The following is a 16,858-nucleotide window of genomic DNA, read 5'->3' as shown; positions in this document are numbered from 1 at the left end:
TTTTGTTTTGAGAAGATTTCAACATTTTTCGTGTTGAAAAAATGGCTATGCCTACTCGATAACTCCCGTAGGAAAAACAGAAAAGAACTCATAATATTGGCCAGAGGCCACCTAGCGAAACGAAAAGTAGCGGTAAACCTATTCTCATACCTAACGAACGTTCAGCGAAAATTTCATACAAATCAGTTCAGCCGTTTAAGAGGAGTTTGCACACTAACACCGCGACACGACAATTTTATATATGTAGAAGATAGAAGATAATTGTTTGGTTTTTTATTCGTTTTTTTATTTAAAGCATTATTTGAATGAAGAGAAACTTATTCCAACCAATTCGCATTAAAATGCTAAATTTCCCACAAAAATGGTAAAGCTATAGCCATAGGAAATTTTTGTATTTTTAGAATTGTTTGTTTTCGTGATGATCGTTTGCGAAAATCGACGTGGAGGAATAAAATGAAGTTGAAGAAAGAAATGCACTGTTGTTTAAGAACAAAGTTTGTTAAATAACTTAAATTTGAAGAACACAAGAAACGCTGACGAATTAAAATAAATGGTAAATTTGAATTTGATCATGATTTAGATTACAATAACATTTTCATAGGGCATCACCAGCTGTCAGGTTGATAGGAGTTTGTTTACAACACAATCACATAAAAAAACACCAAACCAACGCAAATCGCTCTCCAAAATTCTAAAAATGTGGCAAGATTTCAATGTTTTCACAAATGATCAAACTCCAAAAGAATCGTCAACAAAAGTAAACCGAACGAATCTACCACGACGGGCAAGAAACTTTAGGTAAGTGTTTCTTTGAGCTGTACTTTAAGATAATCTATACAATCACTGAATACGCTCGATATTTGTTTCGCTAAAGCAAAGAACAGCTTCAAAAAGCTCTACGCAAGAAAAAAGAATGTAATGACAAGGCACAGCGCGCGGTAGAAACGTTAATCGAACCGGGACGCACGGAGGAAGAGCTGCTCACATTGATAAAGGATATTAACCAATGCCACATGGAGGACATAATACAGGAACGTGCAATTGTGAAGATCTGTGGTTATCCACTATGCGACAACGCACTAACGAAGTAAGTCCTTGTTTGATGTTGTTTTGTTCATGTTTAGTTTGTTGTTTAAATTTGCATGTTTAGTTGAATGCTGAGCTTTCAATAACTTTTCCATTGTGTTCTCTTTTCAGTATACCGAAGCAAAAGTACGTAATATCTGTGTCGAGAAATAAGGTATACGACATCACGGAAAGAAAGAATTTTTGCAGTGGCGATTGTTACAAGGCGTCCAACTTTATCAAAGAGCAGATGCTAACGAGTCCGCTATGGTTGCGGGACCAGGAAGATATACCGAATTTCCGGCTGCTCAATGGAAGGCAGCTTGTTTACAGGGTCACCGACGTAAATAAACCGTTGCAACCGGGAGAAGTGATCTTTGGAGAGTTGAAAATTGTAGAACGAAAGTATGCTGCAAAGGAACAGGAAGATCTATTGACAAAAGAGCAGCAAACCGGCGAATGTTCGACGAATCAGCTAGAACAAGCGGTAATTGAAACTCAAAACGTTGTCGGCGTGGAACAGCAATTAGATAGTGTGCTTTCGCAGTTAAGCATTAAAGATACAATGTTGACAAAGGATTGTGATAAAAATTTAATATAAAAAATATGCAAAATAAATAATATACCGAAGTGAAATTCTTCCACGATCTAGTTCAGCAAGGCTTGATGATGGAATTGATGACGTCACTTGTCACAACACATTGACGTTTCGGTGTTATTGTTTATCTGTGCGGAGTTGGAAGCAGTCGATTTGTACAAAACGTTTTTTCGGAAATAAAGGTGTAAGTACGTTATATTTCAGTGAGATTTGTGCAATAATTAGCTCAAAGTAGCTAATAGACAACAACAGTTTCAAATATGCTGATTTTTATGTATTTCATAACGTTATTGGATGAACTATCACACGGTACAAGGTGATAGGAGACCGAAGTGCTATCAGGTTACTTTACTTATCAGGTACGGGAACGAATTTTTCCAACATTACCGTCCGTCAGTTTTCTTTTTCAACACATTTTTCGTTGAAGCTATACAGTATTGGTAAATGATAACATTATTCTTGCAACATGATCCAACTAAACCAGATTTTGTATTTGTTTTTGGCTTTTGTGAATAATGTGAGAAGGAGTCACTTTGCACCTCTTATCAACGTGACAATTGTTAGCAAAAGACGGCTTCCTGAACACATTGTATTTCTCTGATTAGCTTCAATATCAGAGCATTATTTCATCTAACTCCCGGTGAGATATCATGTGCAGTTGGAATATACTAAACTACTAATATACTTTAACTACTACTGTTGATTTGAAGCAGTTTTGCCCTGCAGCAAGAGGAAACAAAATCTTTTTTTCGCAAAAACATTCATTTGCCAAAAGTTGATCGATGCTCTATTGATGATCGAAACAACTATTCTGTCCGGGCATTTTATAGAGCAGTTCGATACCTCCAAGCGGCATAGTTTCTTTACAAGCTTGATCGCCAAATGTCATTCTCATGGCGTAATTGGCCCATGATCCAGCGACAAATAGATGTTTTAGTGATGAATAAGTTTGTTATATTTAAACAAATCAAATAACTTTCTTATCTTTATCTCGAACAGGTAAGCGAGATAGCCTTCAGTTTTCGGCCTCGGACTGGGCTGTTCCGAGTATATGCGAGTACTTAAAATTGATTCCAAAAGCACGAAAGTATGATAACGTTCACAATTCTCGAACTGATAGACTAATCAATGAAGAGGACCTCAAGAAAAAGGAAATAAATTAAACATTCCTATAACAGTTGCGATTTAGTTTCAAACTATTTGAACGCTAATGGGCATGACGATGGTTAAGAATGTTGGTTTCAGTTCACTAAATATCGATAACTTTATTATAGTTATGAATAAGCTATGAGTTAATATAGTTTATGAAACACAAAGATTGGACACCTAAATGAATGGTGACATAAGATACGCGTCTTGCGATGCTATATTTGAAACCACAACTTTCTGACGATCGAGGCGTGAACGAATGCGAAAGTGATGATAGTAAGCGTGTACGTCTACATAGTTCATAAAGGCGGACACTAAATTGGAACCAATTCCCTTCCATTAACCTAACCGAGCGAATTCATTTCGCATCTGCGTCGGTTTGTTCCTAGCAGTGAACCGGTTCCGGGCAGGATCACGCGCTGATCAGCTGATGGAAAGGGGGGATCGACAAAGACAATTTCCACCTTTTTTTTTGCTCATATTTTCTTCAGGTTCATGCCCGAGGACTTTCGACTCGGGTCCGGACGTTGATCGCTTGCTTTGCTTGCCTGAGTTTACTTCGGTGATCAATCAGCTGTCGATCATATATGCCGCGCGTACCGCATGTGTTGGGCGGAACATTATTTTTAACCATTAGAAACATCCTTGGCATGTCGAAAAAAGTGGAACGCACTGGAAGTGTCCGCAAAGCAAACGAACGCGGTGCAGATCATCGTTTCAGAAAGTGTTCACGTCTTCAGAAATTGTTTTATTCTATTTGCTTCCCTTTCGGTTCCGTTACAGACGCAAACGCCGGTGGTGCAGCTGGGATAAAATAACTCCACCACGACAACGACGGCAAACATACGCACACATTGGCGGGCCATCATTGCGGAAGCGGTGCAAAACAACGGAAAGTGGGATCGTAGCACGAGACGGGGACATTTCCACTCATAAAGACGCATAGCTCGCGCAAACGCGAATTGCAAAAACGGTTTAGTCATATACGACCGTCAGGCACGGATTCAGTCATAGTTGAGCATTGTCCGGGTACTGTACACGTTCAGTCGAGGGAACAGAACAGTTATTTCTGAGAGCATTTTATGATAGTAAAAGCGTACGTGCTTGTTGAAACGGTTACACTCAAGGTAAAACAAATTTGTCTCTAGTTCAAGGACGCGAAAAACAAAACAGAAGTATCCAGGGAAACGCGCAGGGTTTTGAGTGAATATTTTAATTTCGGAAAGGGTGCATACGTAATGGCGCAGCAAGTGCAGCAAGTTTTCAAGGTCGCCCTAGCCAAAACGGCTGGCCAAAGGGCGATGTCTACCGGCGGTGTCATCGGCACGTTGGATGGTGAGTATAAGTGGAATTTCTTTAGATATTAAACAGCATTTTATTTGAGCGCATCGAACCGCCAGTAATAAACCGGTTTTGCATCGATGCATCGGAAACCTCTGCAATGTGTTGTGCTTTGTGCTTATGAACGAAGTACGGAAACTTTGAAAACTGCATTCGTTACTAGTGCGTTTATGTTGATGCAGATACATGGTAGTAGCTTCGAAACAAAGGATTGGCTGCAAAGGCGAAGCATTATTAAGTTTCGAACAACAAGACTTTTTTTCAATAGTTTTATGTAAATCATTATTCTTATGCAAAAACGTTAGCATCAGTCTTCATATAAAATAAGCTACCTCCAAAATCTGTTTCAGATGAGTTTTATGCATTATAAAATCCAAAATACCTTCCCTTTATATTCTCCTGGAACTTTCCTACGGCAATAATGTTCCTACGCAATAAACAAAAACAATTTATCGTGCAAAATTTAAATACTCAACTGGTTGGGCGTATAAATGTTTACTACGTGACCGATGCGCCACACATTGTTGCAAACTTGAACCGTTTCTACAGTTTAACCAGTATGATCCGGTTACCATTGTCTCGGAAACACGTTTCATTTAATCCTCCCTTCAACGCAACCAGCTTCTACCGTGGTTTTGTTTATGTAATTTTAAAACTGTTGATGAAAACACAACAATTCCAGTGTAAATATCCACACCCCCCCTAATGTCTATAAATGATGCAACCCCATGCGCATTGGAAATCAAACACCATTTAGCCCTATTCCTGTTCTCCTGTTTTGCAGGTTCTGCCGGTCCGGTTACAAAGAAATGTGCAACGCAATCGTCCGGACTGCACATGTCCGTCCAGCGCAGCTATCCGCTGGCGGCCACCCTTCCGCTACCGCCAAACATTGACGCATCGGAAACGAGACGCTTTTCGCCGTTGCGCTCGCGTGACATTAATGCTTCGGCTCTGCTAACACACCAATCGGTCACACCGATCAGTATCAGCACCGGTGGTGTGTCAGCCTCCGGACTGATCGATGTGACGGTGGACATGAGTGCCGGATCGGTCGATCCACACGTCGCGTCTTACGACTGTACCGGTGCCGTGAGCCTTAACTCGACCATGCAAAGCAATGTGCCGAGTCCGTTCGGGGGTATGCACAAGTTCACGCATCTGAACATGCCGGGCGGTGCGTGGGCACAGGAAAGCAAGTTCCTGTCGCACGAGCTTAATTCCTCGCACTACACCAACCTGCGGCAGGAGGTGCGTTCCGACTGGAGCAGCTACGAGGACCGTCCGATCAAGGCGGAAGGTAGGAAGATGACGGGTTCGGCCCACTACTGGTCACAGGGTGGACATTTTAGGTCGTTTTCGGTGTTTACGATGATGGCAGGTAGAAAGGGTTCCGATTGCGGTACGTTAGATATAAGCCATCGTGCCTTTTCGCTAAGCTCAACAAACTCATTGGCATGTACCGCTGCGGCGCTTAATAACAAATCTCCGCAAGCTAAAACCGCTGCTACTGCTAGTGGCACTGCAGGCGAATCAAATTCAAAAGGTAATTCCGTGTCTAGTGAGGAACAGGTCCCCGTCTCGCGCAAAGATCGGCTAAAGAAAGCAATCAAAGAGTACGGGTCTACCGTGCTCGTGTTCCATGTCAGCATTAGTCTCGCTTCACTGGGTACCTGCTATCTGCTGGTATCGAGGTTTGTACTCTAAATGTATCGGTTTCTGTCCTGAGATGGGGTGTGCTATTGCCCAGTTTAACACCGCAGATTCTACTGCCTACAGAAGACTTTCCATTTCTTATTCTAAACGTAAATGATTTTTTTTCTCTTTTAATGAACTACTTTTCTCTACTTACCATGTTTCAATGTTTATAGCGGAATAGATATGGTCTCGCTGCTGGATCGTATGGGCTGGGGTGATTCGGCAATTGCCAGCAAGGCTGGTGCCGGTGCTGGCACATTCGTCATAGCTTACGCTATCCATAAGGTGTTTGCTCCGGTTAGAATTAGCATTACTCTCGGTGCAACGCCCCTCATCGTACGGTATCTTCGCCGGAAGGGCATCTTGAAACCTCCAGCGCCATCAGGTACGTCTTCTGGACCATCAACGCCATCGGAGAAATCCTAGAAGATATATAACTTCGTGCTGTGTGACGATCGTTAAGAAGGTGAAGTGTGCTTTAACGTGTATATTTTTGTATTTGAAAAAAACATTTATCATTCTGTTACACATTCAGCAATAATAAAGTTAAATAGAAATACTAAGTCTTTAAATAGTGGCGTTTGTACTGTAGTGATAATAACTACTTAGAGTGGTCATGTATAAATGTTAGTATTGTTTTGAAAAGTAACGCGTTATAAGTCATAACGGGAGCCATATTTTAAAGGCTTTAAAGGAGCTTTTGAAAAAAGCTTAAAACAAGTTTTCAAAAAAAGATTTCAATCTGTTAAAAAAGTAAAAACTTTACAGGTATTCTATATAAAATATAAAACTAAATCTTCGGAATTATTGTTATTAAAAATGACACACAATTAATTAATTTGCACATGTTTCATTTGTCTTTCATACTTTGTCTAAATACAGCACTTAATTATTTCATACCCTTACAGTGTGAGTACAGTAACCATAAAAACCTTAACTGTTTATTCTTACGATACTTTCAATGACAATCAGTTCTATTCTATTAAATTCCCACATTTGGTCTTACGTTCTACTGTTGTAAAAGAGGTTTACTTTCAGCGCTGCATAGAGTCTAAACAAAAGCACACGGTATTTTTGTTGTTGTATTTTCCCCCTCCAGAAGCAAATGTCTAATCACGGTTATGTAATGTATGTAATTTAAAAGAATTTCTTTGCTGTACATCACACTCTTCGTTCGGAGAAAAAAAACCCTGTAATCTTAGGTTCAATATTAAAATCTCAACTGGAGAGCTGGGGTAATTGAAGTCACACAGAAGAGCAAAACCGACAGAGGTTGTGCTCAATGAGAAGAAGAGGTCCACTATCTGATGAAGAATGGAAAGTGACTAGTGTGCTATGATGCCAGCGCTCTAACACAAATAGTGTCCATTGGCGGGAAACGTGTATTGGTGGAAAGGAAACGGATTACTGATGCATTAACGGTAAGCTACGCTGTCTAAATTACTCACAAAACCATAAAAAGACATGTTAGAAAGAACTTATCTTTGCCTGCCACGTTTATCCCAAAAACCTTTTGTTGCATTTTACCTTCCTCTTCCTCCTTCAAACACCTTACAGAACACGAGATCTTCGCATTGCTGCTGCGCGCTTTGTTTGTGTGATGGGACTTTCGTTTAATATCACATATCTGCCGGGAAAACAGAAGCTACAAATTGCTCTTGTTTACTTATCCTTAATCCTGTCGTTATCCCGTATTGAATCTACCATTAACTTTACGTTGCCACTCCTGGCCAAGTGTGGTAGTCTTCTCCTTCTTACCTTTGTTGCCTTACAATTGTAACGTAAATATTGAACTGATTTGGGGCTTGTGGTAGTAGGAGAAATACTACTCTTGTACTACTAGTAGTGTTGCCTTAACGTGTCGAGTGTAAATTGCATCAACCGGAACGTTTGGGTTGTAGCAATGTAACGGCTTGCGATGCGTCAGGAAACAGGTTGTAATAGTTTATCAGTGGCACGTACGCCGCTCCAATGACGCGACCCGCAAACCATCGGCCGTGCAGTGCGTTCACCGCGAGCACGGCCGTGGCAATGCTGGGACATTTGACGTAAACGTTACCCGAAGGCGATTGCTTGTCGACGTACACATGCTGCACACCACCGTGCTTGTTGCACTCCTCTATCACGTCGTCCTGTATTTCAAGATCCCAGTTCGGGTTCGTTTCCGAAGCTGGATCAAACATGTTCGACAGCAGGAAGCACTGGGTAGCGATCGGAGGTGACTGATGGACCGGTTGCTGTGGTATCGGCTGTGGAGCCGTCGCCAGTAATGCATCCGCTGCAGCTCGCGGTACCGCCAGTCCAGCGCCTTCAGCTAACTTGAACATGAGCTGCAATCGTCCCGTTGCGCCAAGCTCAATACCACTGCGGTCCATTTCGTCCGTGTCCAACGAGGCGTGCGTTGTCACATCCAATCGTTCCGTAACGTTTCCTACCTTCATCGGACGGCCGGCTAGTTCGAATCCGTTCAATTGTTCCAGCGCTTTTTTAGCGTCATCGGCATTATGGAACTGGAAAGAGAAAAATTCAAATGAATTACTTTATATCATTCAATGTGGTATTGTAGGCCATTGTAATACAGAATGTATTTCATATCTGTACGATCTCACAATGAAAACAATTGTATTCCACTATAGGTAAACAATCTAAATGCTGCAAGATCCGAAAGTTATCAACAGAAAACCCTCTGTAATAATATTGCATACTTTTACCCCTCAATTGCAAACCAACAATTACAATCAAGTCAAGAAGTATGCAAACATGAAGGAAACAATGATAATTTAATTTTACTGTATGGTCGTTGTTAGTCATGAATAACCTATAGCTGAAGTCTATATTGATACGAATGAAAGTACCCTTCACTTCAGATTTGAACTCAGTTTGGGCATAATTGATAAATCTATTTGGAGTCTTAGGAGAAGAGTCTCTTTTCTGAACTGAAAATTCTAATTATATTTTATATTAGTATTTTACAAATGAAATGATCAATCTTTGAAGAAAGCAGCTGTATCAGTAACTTTTTTTGATGTTGCTTATAATAAATTCACTTTGATATTGGTTACGATGCTATTACCAGGACTTTTTTCCAGACCAGGACTTCTTATGTCGCACTAAAACCTCAGGAGAGGTCTTGGATTACCATTTTTAACATTTCTGGAGACTTAATTTACCCTTAGCAGAATAATCTTCCTTGGGAGTAGAGTAATGCCGCTACCGAATACATTACCGAGCCGAGAAAATTAAAATAAGGAAAACATAGATTTTTCAGACTGACAAACTTTCATTGCAGTTGGCTAACAGCAAAACGGTTGTAAGTAGTGTTGGGTCAAGTAGTTCTTTTGCAAGAGCGGAGCGCACCGCTCTCGCTCTCTAAAGGGTGCGGTGCGCTTGAGGTAGCTCCACACGGAGCGCTGCACACAGGAGCGATTGTGCGATGTGCTCCCAGGAGCAAAGTTTCGCACAACAAGGAGCGCTGCACGCAGGAGCGATTCCGGCGATACAGCTACCTCTTTTTCCCGTGAGCTGTGTGGGAGCGCGCACAATAAGATGATCGGAGAGATTGAAATACCTCTTTCGCTCTTGGCCCACTAGTTATAGCCTTAGGAAAATTTCAAATTTTTAGATTTTTTTTATTTTTTATAATTTTTTATTCTTTTTTTAATTTAAAGCATTATTTGAGAGAAAAGAAACTTATTGCAACAAACTCGCATTGAAATATATCAATTTTTTAAATTTTGCTGAATTGCTCAAAAATGAGGAAAATTTTACATTTTTTCAAACAGGGTAAGGAACTTGGTTCCTCAAATAACTTATGGCACAGACATCTGAGGGCATAGCCGTTCAAGAAGAAAATGTAGCCATTGATGCCATCTATCGACCACAGGTTAAAGATTGGCGATTCGTTGGATACCAACCGAGTTATAGGCAAAAATTGGTGCAAAAATGAGCAATTATGAAATATTCAAATTTATATAATTTTTTATATTTTTTATTCTTTTTTATTTAAAGCATTATTTGAGTGAAAAGAAACTTATTTCAACCAATTGGCATTAAAATAAATCATTTTAAATTTTTTTGCAAAATTTCTCAAAAAAAAACGTAAGGGGTAAGCCTTATGAAATTTTCGAGTTAAAAATATGTTTTTTATTTTTTTGTTATTTTTTATGCTTTTCGTTTTTTAAAGCATTATTTGAGTAAAAAGAAACTTATTTCAACCAATTGGAATTAAAATAAATCTTTTTTTTTTTTTAATTTGATAAATTTCCCAAAAAAAGCTAAGTCTATTGCCTTAGGAAATTTTCAAATAGGTCTATTGCCTTAGGAAATCTTCAATATTTTCAAATATTCACAATAAGATGAGCGGAGCGATTGAGGTACCTCTTTCGCTCTTGACCCAACACTAGTTGTAAGTAAGTAAATGTGAGATCTCACCATTTAAAGCGATTAAACTTCGACAAGCAAAAGAATAATCAAAGTTTGGCAAAATCTATTCCAGAACTGCACAATGCACAGAACAAGAAATCCATTCCATATAGCATACCTTTGCCCCTCGATTGCAAACCAACAATCACAATCAAGTCAAGAAGTATGCAGCGAAACCTATACTCTTGGCAAATCTTCTCCAATACATATATTGAATGATTTATTCTAAAATCAAATAAACTTACCGTAATGAATCCGTAGCCTTTCGAACGACCAGTGTCCGCGTCCATGATAAGCTGAATGTTATCAATCTTACCGAACGGTTCAAAAATGCCATTCAGCATATCTTCCGTGATGTTGAAATGCAGCGATCCAACGTACAGTCGCATCGGGCCGGATGGATTTTTCGGCGGAGCGGCTGGCGGTTGGCTGGCCATTCGGTTCTTTTCCGCCTGCGTATGTTGCACACTGATCGGAATACCGAGCAACTTCTGGCCAGAAAGCCCGAGTGCCAGCGCGACCGATTCAGGATCTTTAAACTCGATGTAAGCGATACCTTTGAATCTCTTCGTTTTGTTGCATGTGATCAATCGTACGTCCCGTACTTTGCCTACGCTCGAGAAGAATTCTTCCAAATCTCGCGCATGTATGCGCTGCGACAGTTGCATGCAAAACACAGTACGCGCATCGCGATCCTCCTGGGTCATCTCTTCCTGTGGGGAACGGTCGCGATAATACCCGCTAGAACCGCCCCGACCTCTTCCACGGTACGGTTTCGGGGACATAGAGCGACGTCCCCGACCTCGAACACCCTCCCTAGAACGGCTGCGACGACGGTAGTCTCGTTCGCGTGAACGACGCCGATGGTCACGATCACGAGATCGACGCTTTTCCACTACTTCGCGGCGATGGTGATCGCCCTTTCCGCGCTCTTTCTCCTTAGAGCGATCTTTCGACCGATCGCGACGTGCTGGGGAACGAGATTTGCTACGCTCCTTGCTGCGACGCCGCTCTTTGTCCCGGGTACGGCCAGGCGATCCCGAACGATGTTTTTTTGAACGTCCTTCTGCTTCGCGATCACGTTGTTGTTCACGGTCACGCTCACGTTCTCTATCGCGATCACGGGATCGGCTGCGATGGCTATGGAAAGATCAAGACAAAGTATTAAAACTATGCTTACCATCGGCCTTCTCTTCGTTACTCACCGAGACGATTTACTGTGGCCATTTTCCTTTGGCTTCTTCTCTCCATTGGTGGAACCGTTTTCCACGGGTGGTGATGCATCATCCTGTAGATTGGGGATGATTTGAATGCAGCATTGATGTTGGTTGATCAGATGTTAGGTTTTTCGGACGAGCGCACGCAAAACGAGCACACACACGTCGCAAACCGTACCGAGAAGATAAGGTCGTATTCGAGAAAATGAAAATGGTGCATACGGGGATTTGCATTTGAACGGTAGAGGAGATTTGGTTGTTTTTTTTTTTTGGTGTTTGATTTTCAGTGGCACGCGTAACAAACAGACGATCGCGTTGTTCGTGATACGCATTTAGAAAACGTAGAGCGATAGTGATGAAGTGTAAAAGAAAAAAAAGAAGATAAAATAAAAAAAGAAAGGGAAAGAGAAGAGAAAACAACGAAATATCGGATTAATTTAATACGCTTGCATTTTGACAGGATTGTACATTCACTCTTGGAATGCAGGAGGGAATGGTCGCAGTGATGCGGCAAAGACACAGTAATGCCATCGATCCCGTGCGTGCACGAGAACGCATTCAAATCCACACGCACACAGCAGAAGTAATATGCAAGTATAAGAGAAAACAGATTCAAGATGGAAGACGAGAGATTGAACATTATTTCAGCTAGCAAGTCAGTCGATTTACGTCCACACCACACTGATCGGGGCTCGCTGTCAGTTCGGTTTACCTACGCAGAAAAAAACAAAACAAATAGGCTTGTGTTTGATTCCGCTGTTACATCGAGTCGAACAAGCCTTGTCTATCATTCTATAATACACCGGTTCCGGCACAGGATCAATCGATCTTTCCATCTTCCGCAGACCAGCCACCACCGACACGGGGAAGGATGGCTCTGCGCAACGCCAGGTAGGATCGGTTTTGAGCGAAGGTTGAGTTCTGCAATAACAACACATTGTATTCTGTTATGGGGGGACACACAAACTTACGTTTGAGGATTGATTTTTTGCAAATGCGTTGCAATTGCATTATTATTAGCAACAGGTTAACGGGACCTATATATGTGTATGTACAGTTTACTTTCAGACGAGACGTGTTCCTGGCGAAATGCACAATGCTATGCCATTAGCCATCCGCGGGAGTTATCCACGCAACCAAGAGCAATTCATCTGCAAAAGGAAAATAATGCCTTTAGCGATTGCTCGTGCAGCGAAGCAAGAAACCATCAAAGCACGTTTTGCAAGAGCTAGAGTTTGCTTCTTCGGGTTGTACGTATGCATATAATCCAGTTGCTTCTAACAGAATTACCAATGACGGGCACATACGCACATCTGACCATATGTCACCGTAGCGAATGGCATCACGCAACAAGGCGGCCAATTTGCAATAAATACATCGGCTGGTTACGGCATCAATTGATCGATCTGTAAAGAATCTGTTCAAAATTGTCATAGATCACACACAACACAGTAGGCATCGCAGTCGTAGTCGTCGTCGTTGTCATCGTCGTCATCGTACGATGACGAGCAGCTTCACACCGATGGGTGGTAGGTGGGGATGAGAAAGAAAGGATCTTCCTTTGCCCTTTTGGATCCCAAACGAGCTGAGAGAATTGCACGATACTATGAACCAGCCGACCATCGAAACAATTGCGAACCTAGAAATAATCTATAGATTCGGTATTAGGTGGAGAGAGGAGAGCCTCAGCCAGTCGCTCCCAATTGGACACCAACGGCTGCACCTGAGCTTGCTTGGATCCTGATGCCTTATCGCGCTACAAGGAGGACACCTGTAAAGAGAGCAACGGACGCAGCATCGAAGCTTTTGTTCCTTTTTTTTCGTTGCTTCTTACACCCGGTTCCAGGCGATCCCGTTGTGACGGTAATCTATTTAACTTCCGCCGTACAGCCGATTAACCTAGAACGAGCAAATACTAAGGCAACAAACAAGACACGCGCATCTATCACGGTTTTAAGAACCGATTTTTCATTGCATGACAATGACAGCAAAGGTTACACAGTTCTTCATTGTTAGCTATCAATCGTCATAACTGTGATAACCTTTTTCTGCCGAACTACCAAGAAATTGTTTTGATAAGGGCATAATTAAAATAAGGAAGTTAATAAGGTACGTTACGGTGCGTAAGCTAACTACCAACACACGAACATCAATGGGAGAATAGTTTAGGTTCTCTTAGTACCATCAATCTCGGTACGTCCTAGTCGGGAAAGACCATGTCTAAGCCACATTCTAGGACGAAAAATATAGGAGAAAAGAAAACGCGATTAAACATATTCGATGAAACTTGCCTCATCGGTTTCGATCACGCTCTACGATGTTGATAAAATATTCGTTCTTATAGTCTGCCTTTGAGGGATATATTCGCCGCATGTAGTCATAAAGGATATCTAGAACAAAACGAATAAAGTCCAGTTTGTGTAAACTGTCTTTAACACAGCATAATGTACAAAAGGAAGGGGAGGAGATAGGAGAGATTGAAGCTAAACAATAACGGCATGAAAAGAGGACCGTAAAGAGAAGAAGCACGTTTTCTCGCGATCCTCAGTTCTTGCACATATTTGTTCGCTTCCATACATGATTAGCCTTTAGTGCGTACTTTATCTTGATTGTGATTTCCTTGTTATGCTGTTTATCCCATCAAGGTAGGGTATAATCCTTTACGAAAGGACGGTAACATTAATGCGCGCTTGCGGTTTCTTCATGGGTCAATCGTGACTGATCAATTTATATAGCTTTTTGTGTATTTTGCCTACTTTTATTCCAACCAGCAGACACAGAGCAGCCTTTACAGAGATCAGCCTAGAAAAATAAAGAGAAAGTTCCACTTTAATCACATTGGTTCGGTCGTACTTCGCTGGCGGTCGTTATGTGTATTTCTTTGCTTTTCTTTTACGGAGAGCACGAGAACCGCGAAAGTAGTCTCAAAAGGAGGATATGTGATGCAAATAAATAAAAGAACAACAAACGATAAGATGTTGAGGGGGGGATACGAAAAATAGGGCTGCTAGAAAATGGATGAATGGGATTTCGATGTTCTTTGTCTTAGATTTTGGTTAGGCGCGCGCGAATTTTGACTAGAACTTTGGAATAATTATAAATTTCGTATCCATAATATTTGGCAATATTTGTGGAGGGGAGTATTTTCGTAGTATTATTTTGATATTTGCGGTTTCTTGTATTAATTGGTATGTACCTTTGTCTTGGAAGTTGAATACACACACTCTCTGTACCAAACTCATACCGGAACCTGACATTAGTATCGTCTATAAAATGCAGAAACGAGGAAAATTCATGTCATTTACCTTTTCGACAATTTGCAATGATTGAGTTGGTTTATAATAATGGTTGTTAATTTACATATAATTATTATATTGCTCAGTTTTCCGTTCCTTTCAACAGCACTTACATGCTACGAAAACCATACAGTACGGTACAGTGCTTGATGATTATTGATAGGAGCATAACGGAGGTCTCCTTTAGATTATCTTACAAATGTTGAAACATGAAGGAACTACTGGTACTGCGTATTTCGAACAGATGAAAAGGAAAGACCAGCTAATGCAAGGACGGAAAGGTAAGATTAAGATAGCAAACATTAACTTCCGGGATCTGACGAGCCTTCGGATCAGCTGTCACTTTCCTTTCCATCTGATAGTACGGCAGCGCGATAGAGCAATGTTTGATGTGTCTTGCATTGAGCAATACGCACACACACAAACCCACACGCACAACTTTTAGCTCTCGGAACCATTACAGTGCGTTCTCGAACTTACTAATTTCTGGCGACGAAAGGAGCGCGAGTAGTAGAAATAGGATACTAAAAAATACAATCACACACAGCACAATCTTAGTTCCGATGCGATCTACACTTACCTCCTTCTTGTAGGGCGCTTCTAGCAGATTCAACACCTCGTTATTGAGTTCGTCATCCGCCGCCATCTTGTCCGAGATGTGGTGCTCTTTACGTGTTTCGTGATCGTAAAATGTGGTACTTTTCATTCCGCGTACAAACTGCTGTTGTATGCTGTGCACTTAATCTACTGCAGTCACCACTGATGCAGGAAACAATTTTCTATGAGAACGTGGTAAATTAACACAGTTCTTGAGTAGATAAATAGGATATTTTCTCGAAGGAATTCCACTGCCAACTTTTGTTGAAATACGACGAGGAAACAAGATGGCGTGCCATATGAGAGCTAAACCACGCTTGACATAAGCACAAAATAGCGTTCTGTTGATAGCGGAGAGTTCACTACTCAAAACGGTTGCTGGTTGTCATTATATTTAAAAATGACGGTTAAGATTTTGGAAATTATTATTTTTGTATTAAAATAAGGAACAAATTGTGAACAAAATATTTTTTATTGTTTATAGCCGAGGTAGAATATAATACAATAATAACAATAATATTTGTTTACATATTATTTACATCGCAAGCTTCATTGTTTATCACTGTAATCACGATCCTGACCGGGAAAGTGTGATTGGTGGCATGAAATTAATCTGCTGAATGATGACGACTGCGACTGTTATTATTGAGCACGGAAATATATCTGTTGTTAACGATGTAGCATCAGACCGGGTTGTTTTCGATCCGTTCCAATTGCTAGTGCGTCGGCTTCCGTAAATGGCCACGCCTTTGGGCATTGCATTGGCAAGAGGAAACATGATTGAAACAGCGAGCAGCATAAAGACGATTGCCACTATATATTTGTATCCGTTTTCCATGCGCCTTTCAGCTTGGTAACGTTGGGGCTACGAATAAATACACGTGAGAAACATATTTAACTTTTCTTTATCCGGTTTACACACTTTCTCGTTGTATTATAATTACTTGTTTGGTTTATTAACAATTCGTTGCACTTGCCTTGAGGGGTATTAAATGTCACAATACTAACTCTTATTTGAACAAACACAACTACCGCAGTGCGCAGGTTCCATGCGCTCACGATCATGCGCTCATGATCTCGATCGTTTTGCGCTCTAGCTTCCTTTTTTTGTAGCGACATCGTTGTGAAGAGAATAATTCAATTATTTAAATGATGTATAATTAACTCATGTTGCATTTCTTATTGCGCATTTCTTCAAAGTCACTGATGCAATCGACTGCGCTCCAAAAACGCAATGGCGCAGTAAATATAATTTCCAATTACATTCTGATATATTTTCCGGGTTCTTCCGGTGGGGTTTCTAGTGTCATATTTACTCAGACAGCAAGAAAACGGAATTTAAATGTAGAGTCAGCTATTCAAGTGTTGGTGAGCATCTTTTTATAAATTTTTGATAATGTTATGGATATAGCGAGCAATCAAGTCGATTAGTTTTGGCATATGACTTTAATTAAAAAAAAGGTTTGTCTCTAAAT

The 16,858-nt window shown here is 40.9% G+C and overlaps 3 protein-coding genes across 8 annotated transcripts; 2 read left to right on the top strand and 1 right to left on the bottom strand.

Moving 5' to 3' along the window:
* Nucleotides 1-623: 623 nt before the first annotated feature.
* Nucleotides 624-1,701, top strand: LOC125762934 (putative RNA polymerase II subunit B1 CTD phosphatase RPAP2 homolog). The gene is made up of 3 exons (XM_049425573.1): nt 624-798; nt 875-1,087; nt 1,198-1,701. The coding sequence occupies exons 1-3, from the start codon at nt 698-700 to the stop codon at nt 1,664-1,666; spliced, it is 783 nt and encodes a 260-aa protein (XP_049281530.1). The 5' UTR covers nt 624-697; the 3' UTR covers nt 1,667-1,701.
* Nucleotides 1,702-4,015: 2,314 nt separating this feature from the next.
* LOC125762935 (uncharacterized) lies at nt 4,016-6,423 on the top strand. 2 transcript variants are annotated; one of them, XM_049425575.1, is made up of 4 exons: nt 4,016-4,147; nt 4,938-5,435; nt 5,565-5,847; nt 6,025-6,423. In XM_049425575.1, exons 1-4 carry the CDS (start codon nt 4,051-4,053, stop codon nt 6,275-6,277), a joined length of 1,131 nt encoding a protein of 376 aa, XP_049281532.1. In that variant the 5' UTR covers nt 4,016-4,050; the 3' UTR covers nt 6,278-6,423. The 2 variants fall into 2 exon arrangements, with proteins under 2 accessions (XP_049281532.1, XP_049281531.1); XM_049425574.1 differs by lacking the exon at nt 5,565-5,847 and having other exon boundaries at nt 4,938-5,453; nt 6,025-6,168.
* A 262-nt stretch (nt 6,424-6,685) lies between these two features.
* LOC125762930 (RNA-binding protein 39) lies at nt 6,686-16,342 on the bottom strand. 5 transcript variants are annotated; one of them, XR_007418275.1, is made up of 6 exons: nt 16,328-16,342; nt 15,367-16,248; nt 14,687-14,756; nt 14,090-14,292; nt 11,479-11,561; nt 11,400-11,413 (listed from the first exon to the last, which is right to left on the bottom strand). XR_007418275.1 is itself a non-coding variant. In XM_049425567.1 (4 exons), the coding sequence occupies exons 1-4, from the start codon at nt 15,490-15,492 to the stop codon at nt 7,729-7,731; spliced, it is 1,737 nt and encodes a 578-aa protein (XP_049281524.1). In that variant the 5' UTR covers nt 15,493-15,705; the 3' UTR covers nt 6,686-7,728. The 5 variants fall into 5 exon arrangements, 1 of the variants encoding a protein (XP_049281524.1); XR_007418273.1 differs by lacking the exon at nt 11,400-11,413 and adding an exon at nt 12,462-13,880; XR_007418272.1 differs by lacking the exons at nt 11,400-11,413; nt 11,479-11,561 and adding exons at nt 11,855-12,411; nt 12,462-13,880.
* Nucleotides 16,343-16,858: the final 516 nt, after the last annotated feature.

The sequence above is a fragment of the Anopheles funestus genome, chromosome 2RL (genome assembly GCF_943734845.2).
Source record: "Anopheles funestus chromosome 2RL, idAnoFuneDA-416_04, whole genome shotgun sequence".
Lineage (NCBI taxonomy): Eukaryota > Metazoa > Arthropoda > Insecta > Diptera > Culicidae > Anopheles > Anopheles funestus.
Note: the sequence above shows the minus strand (reverse complement) of the source record. Positions and strands in the feature narration are given on the sequence as shown.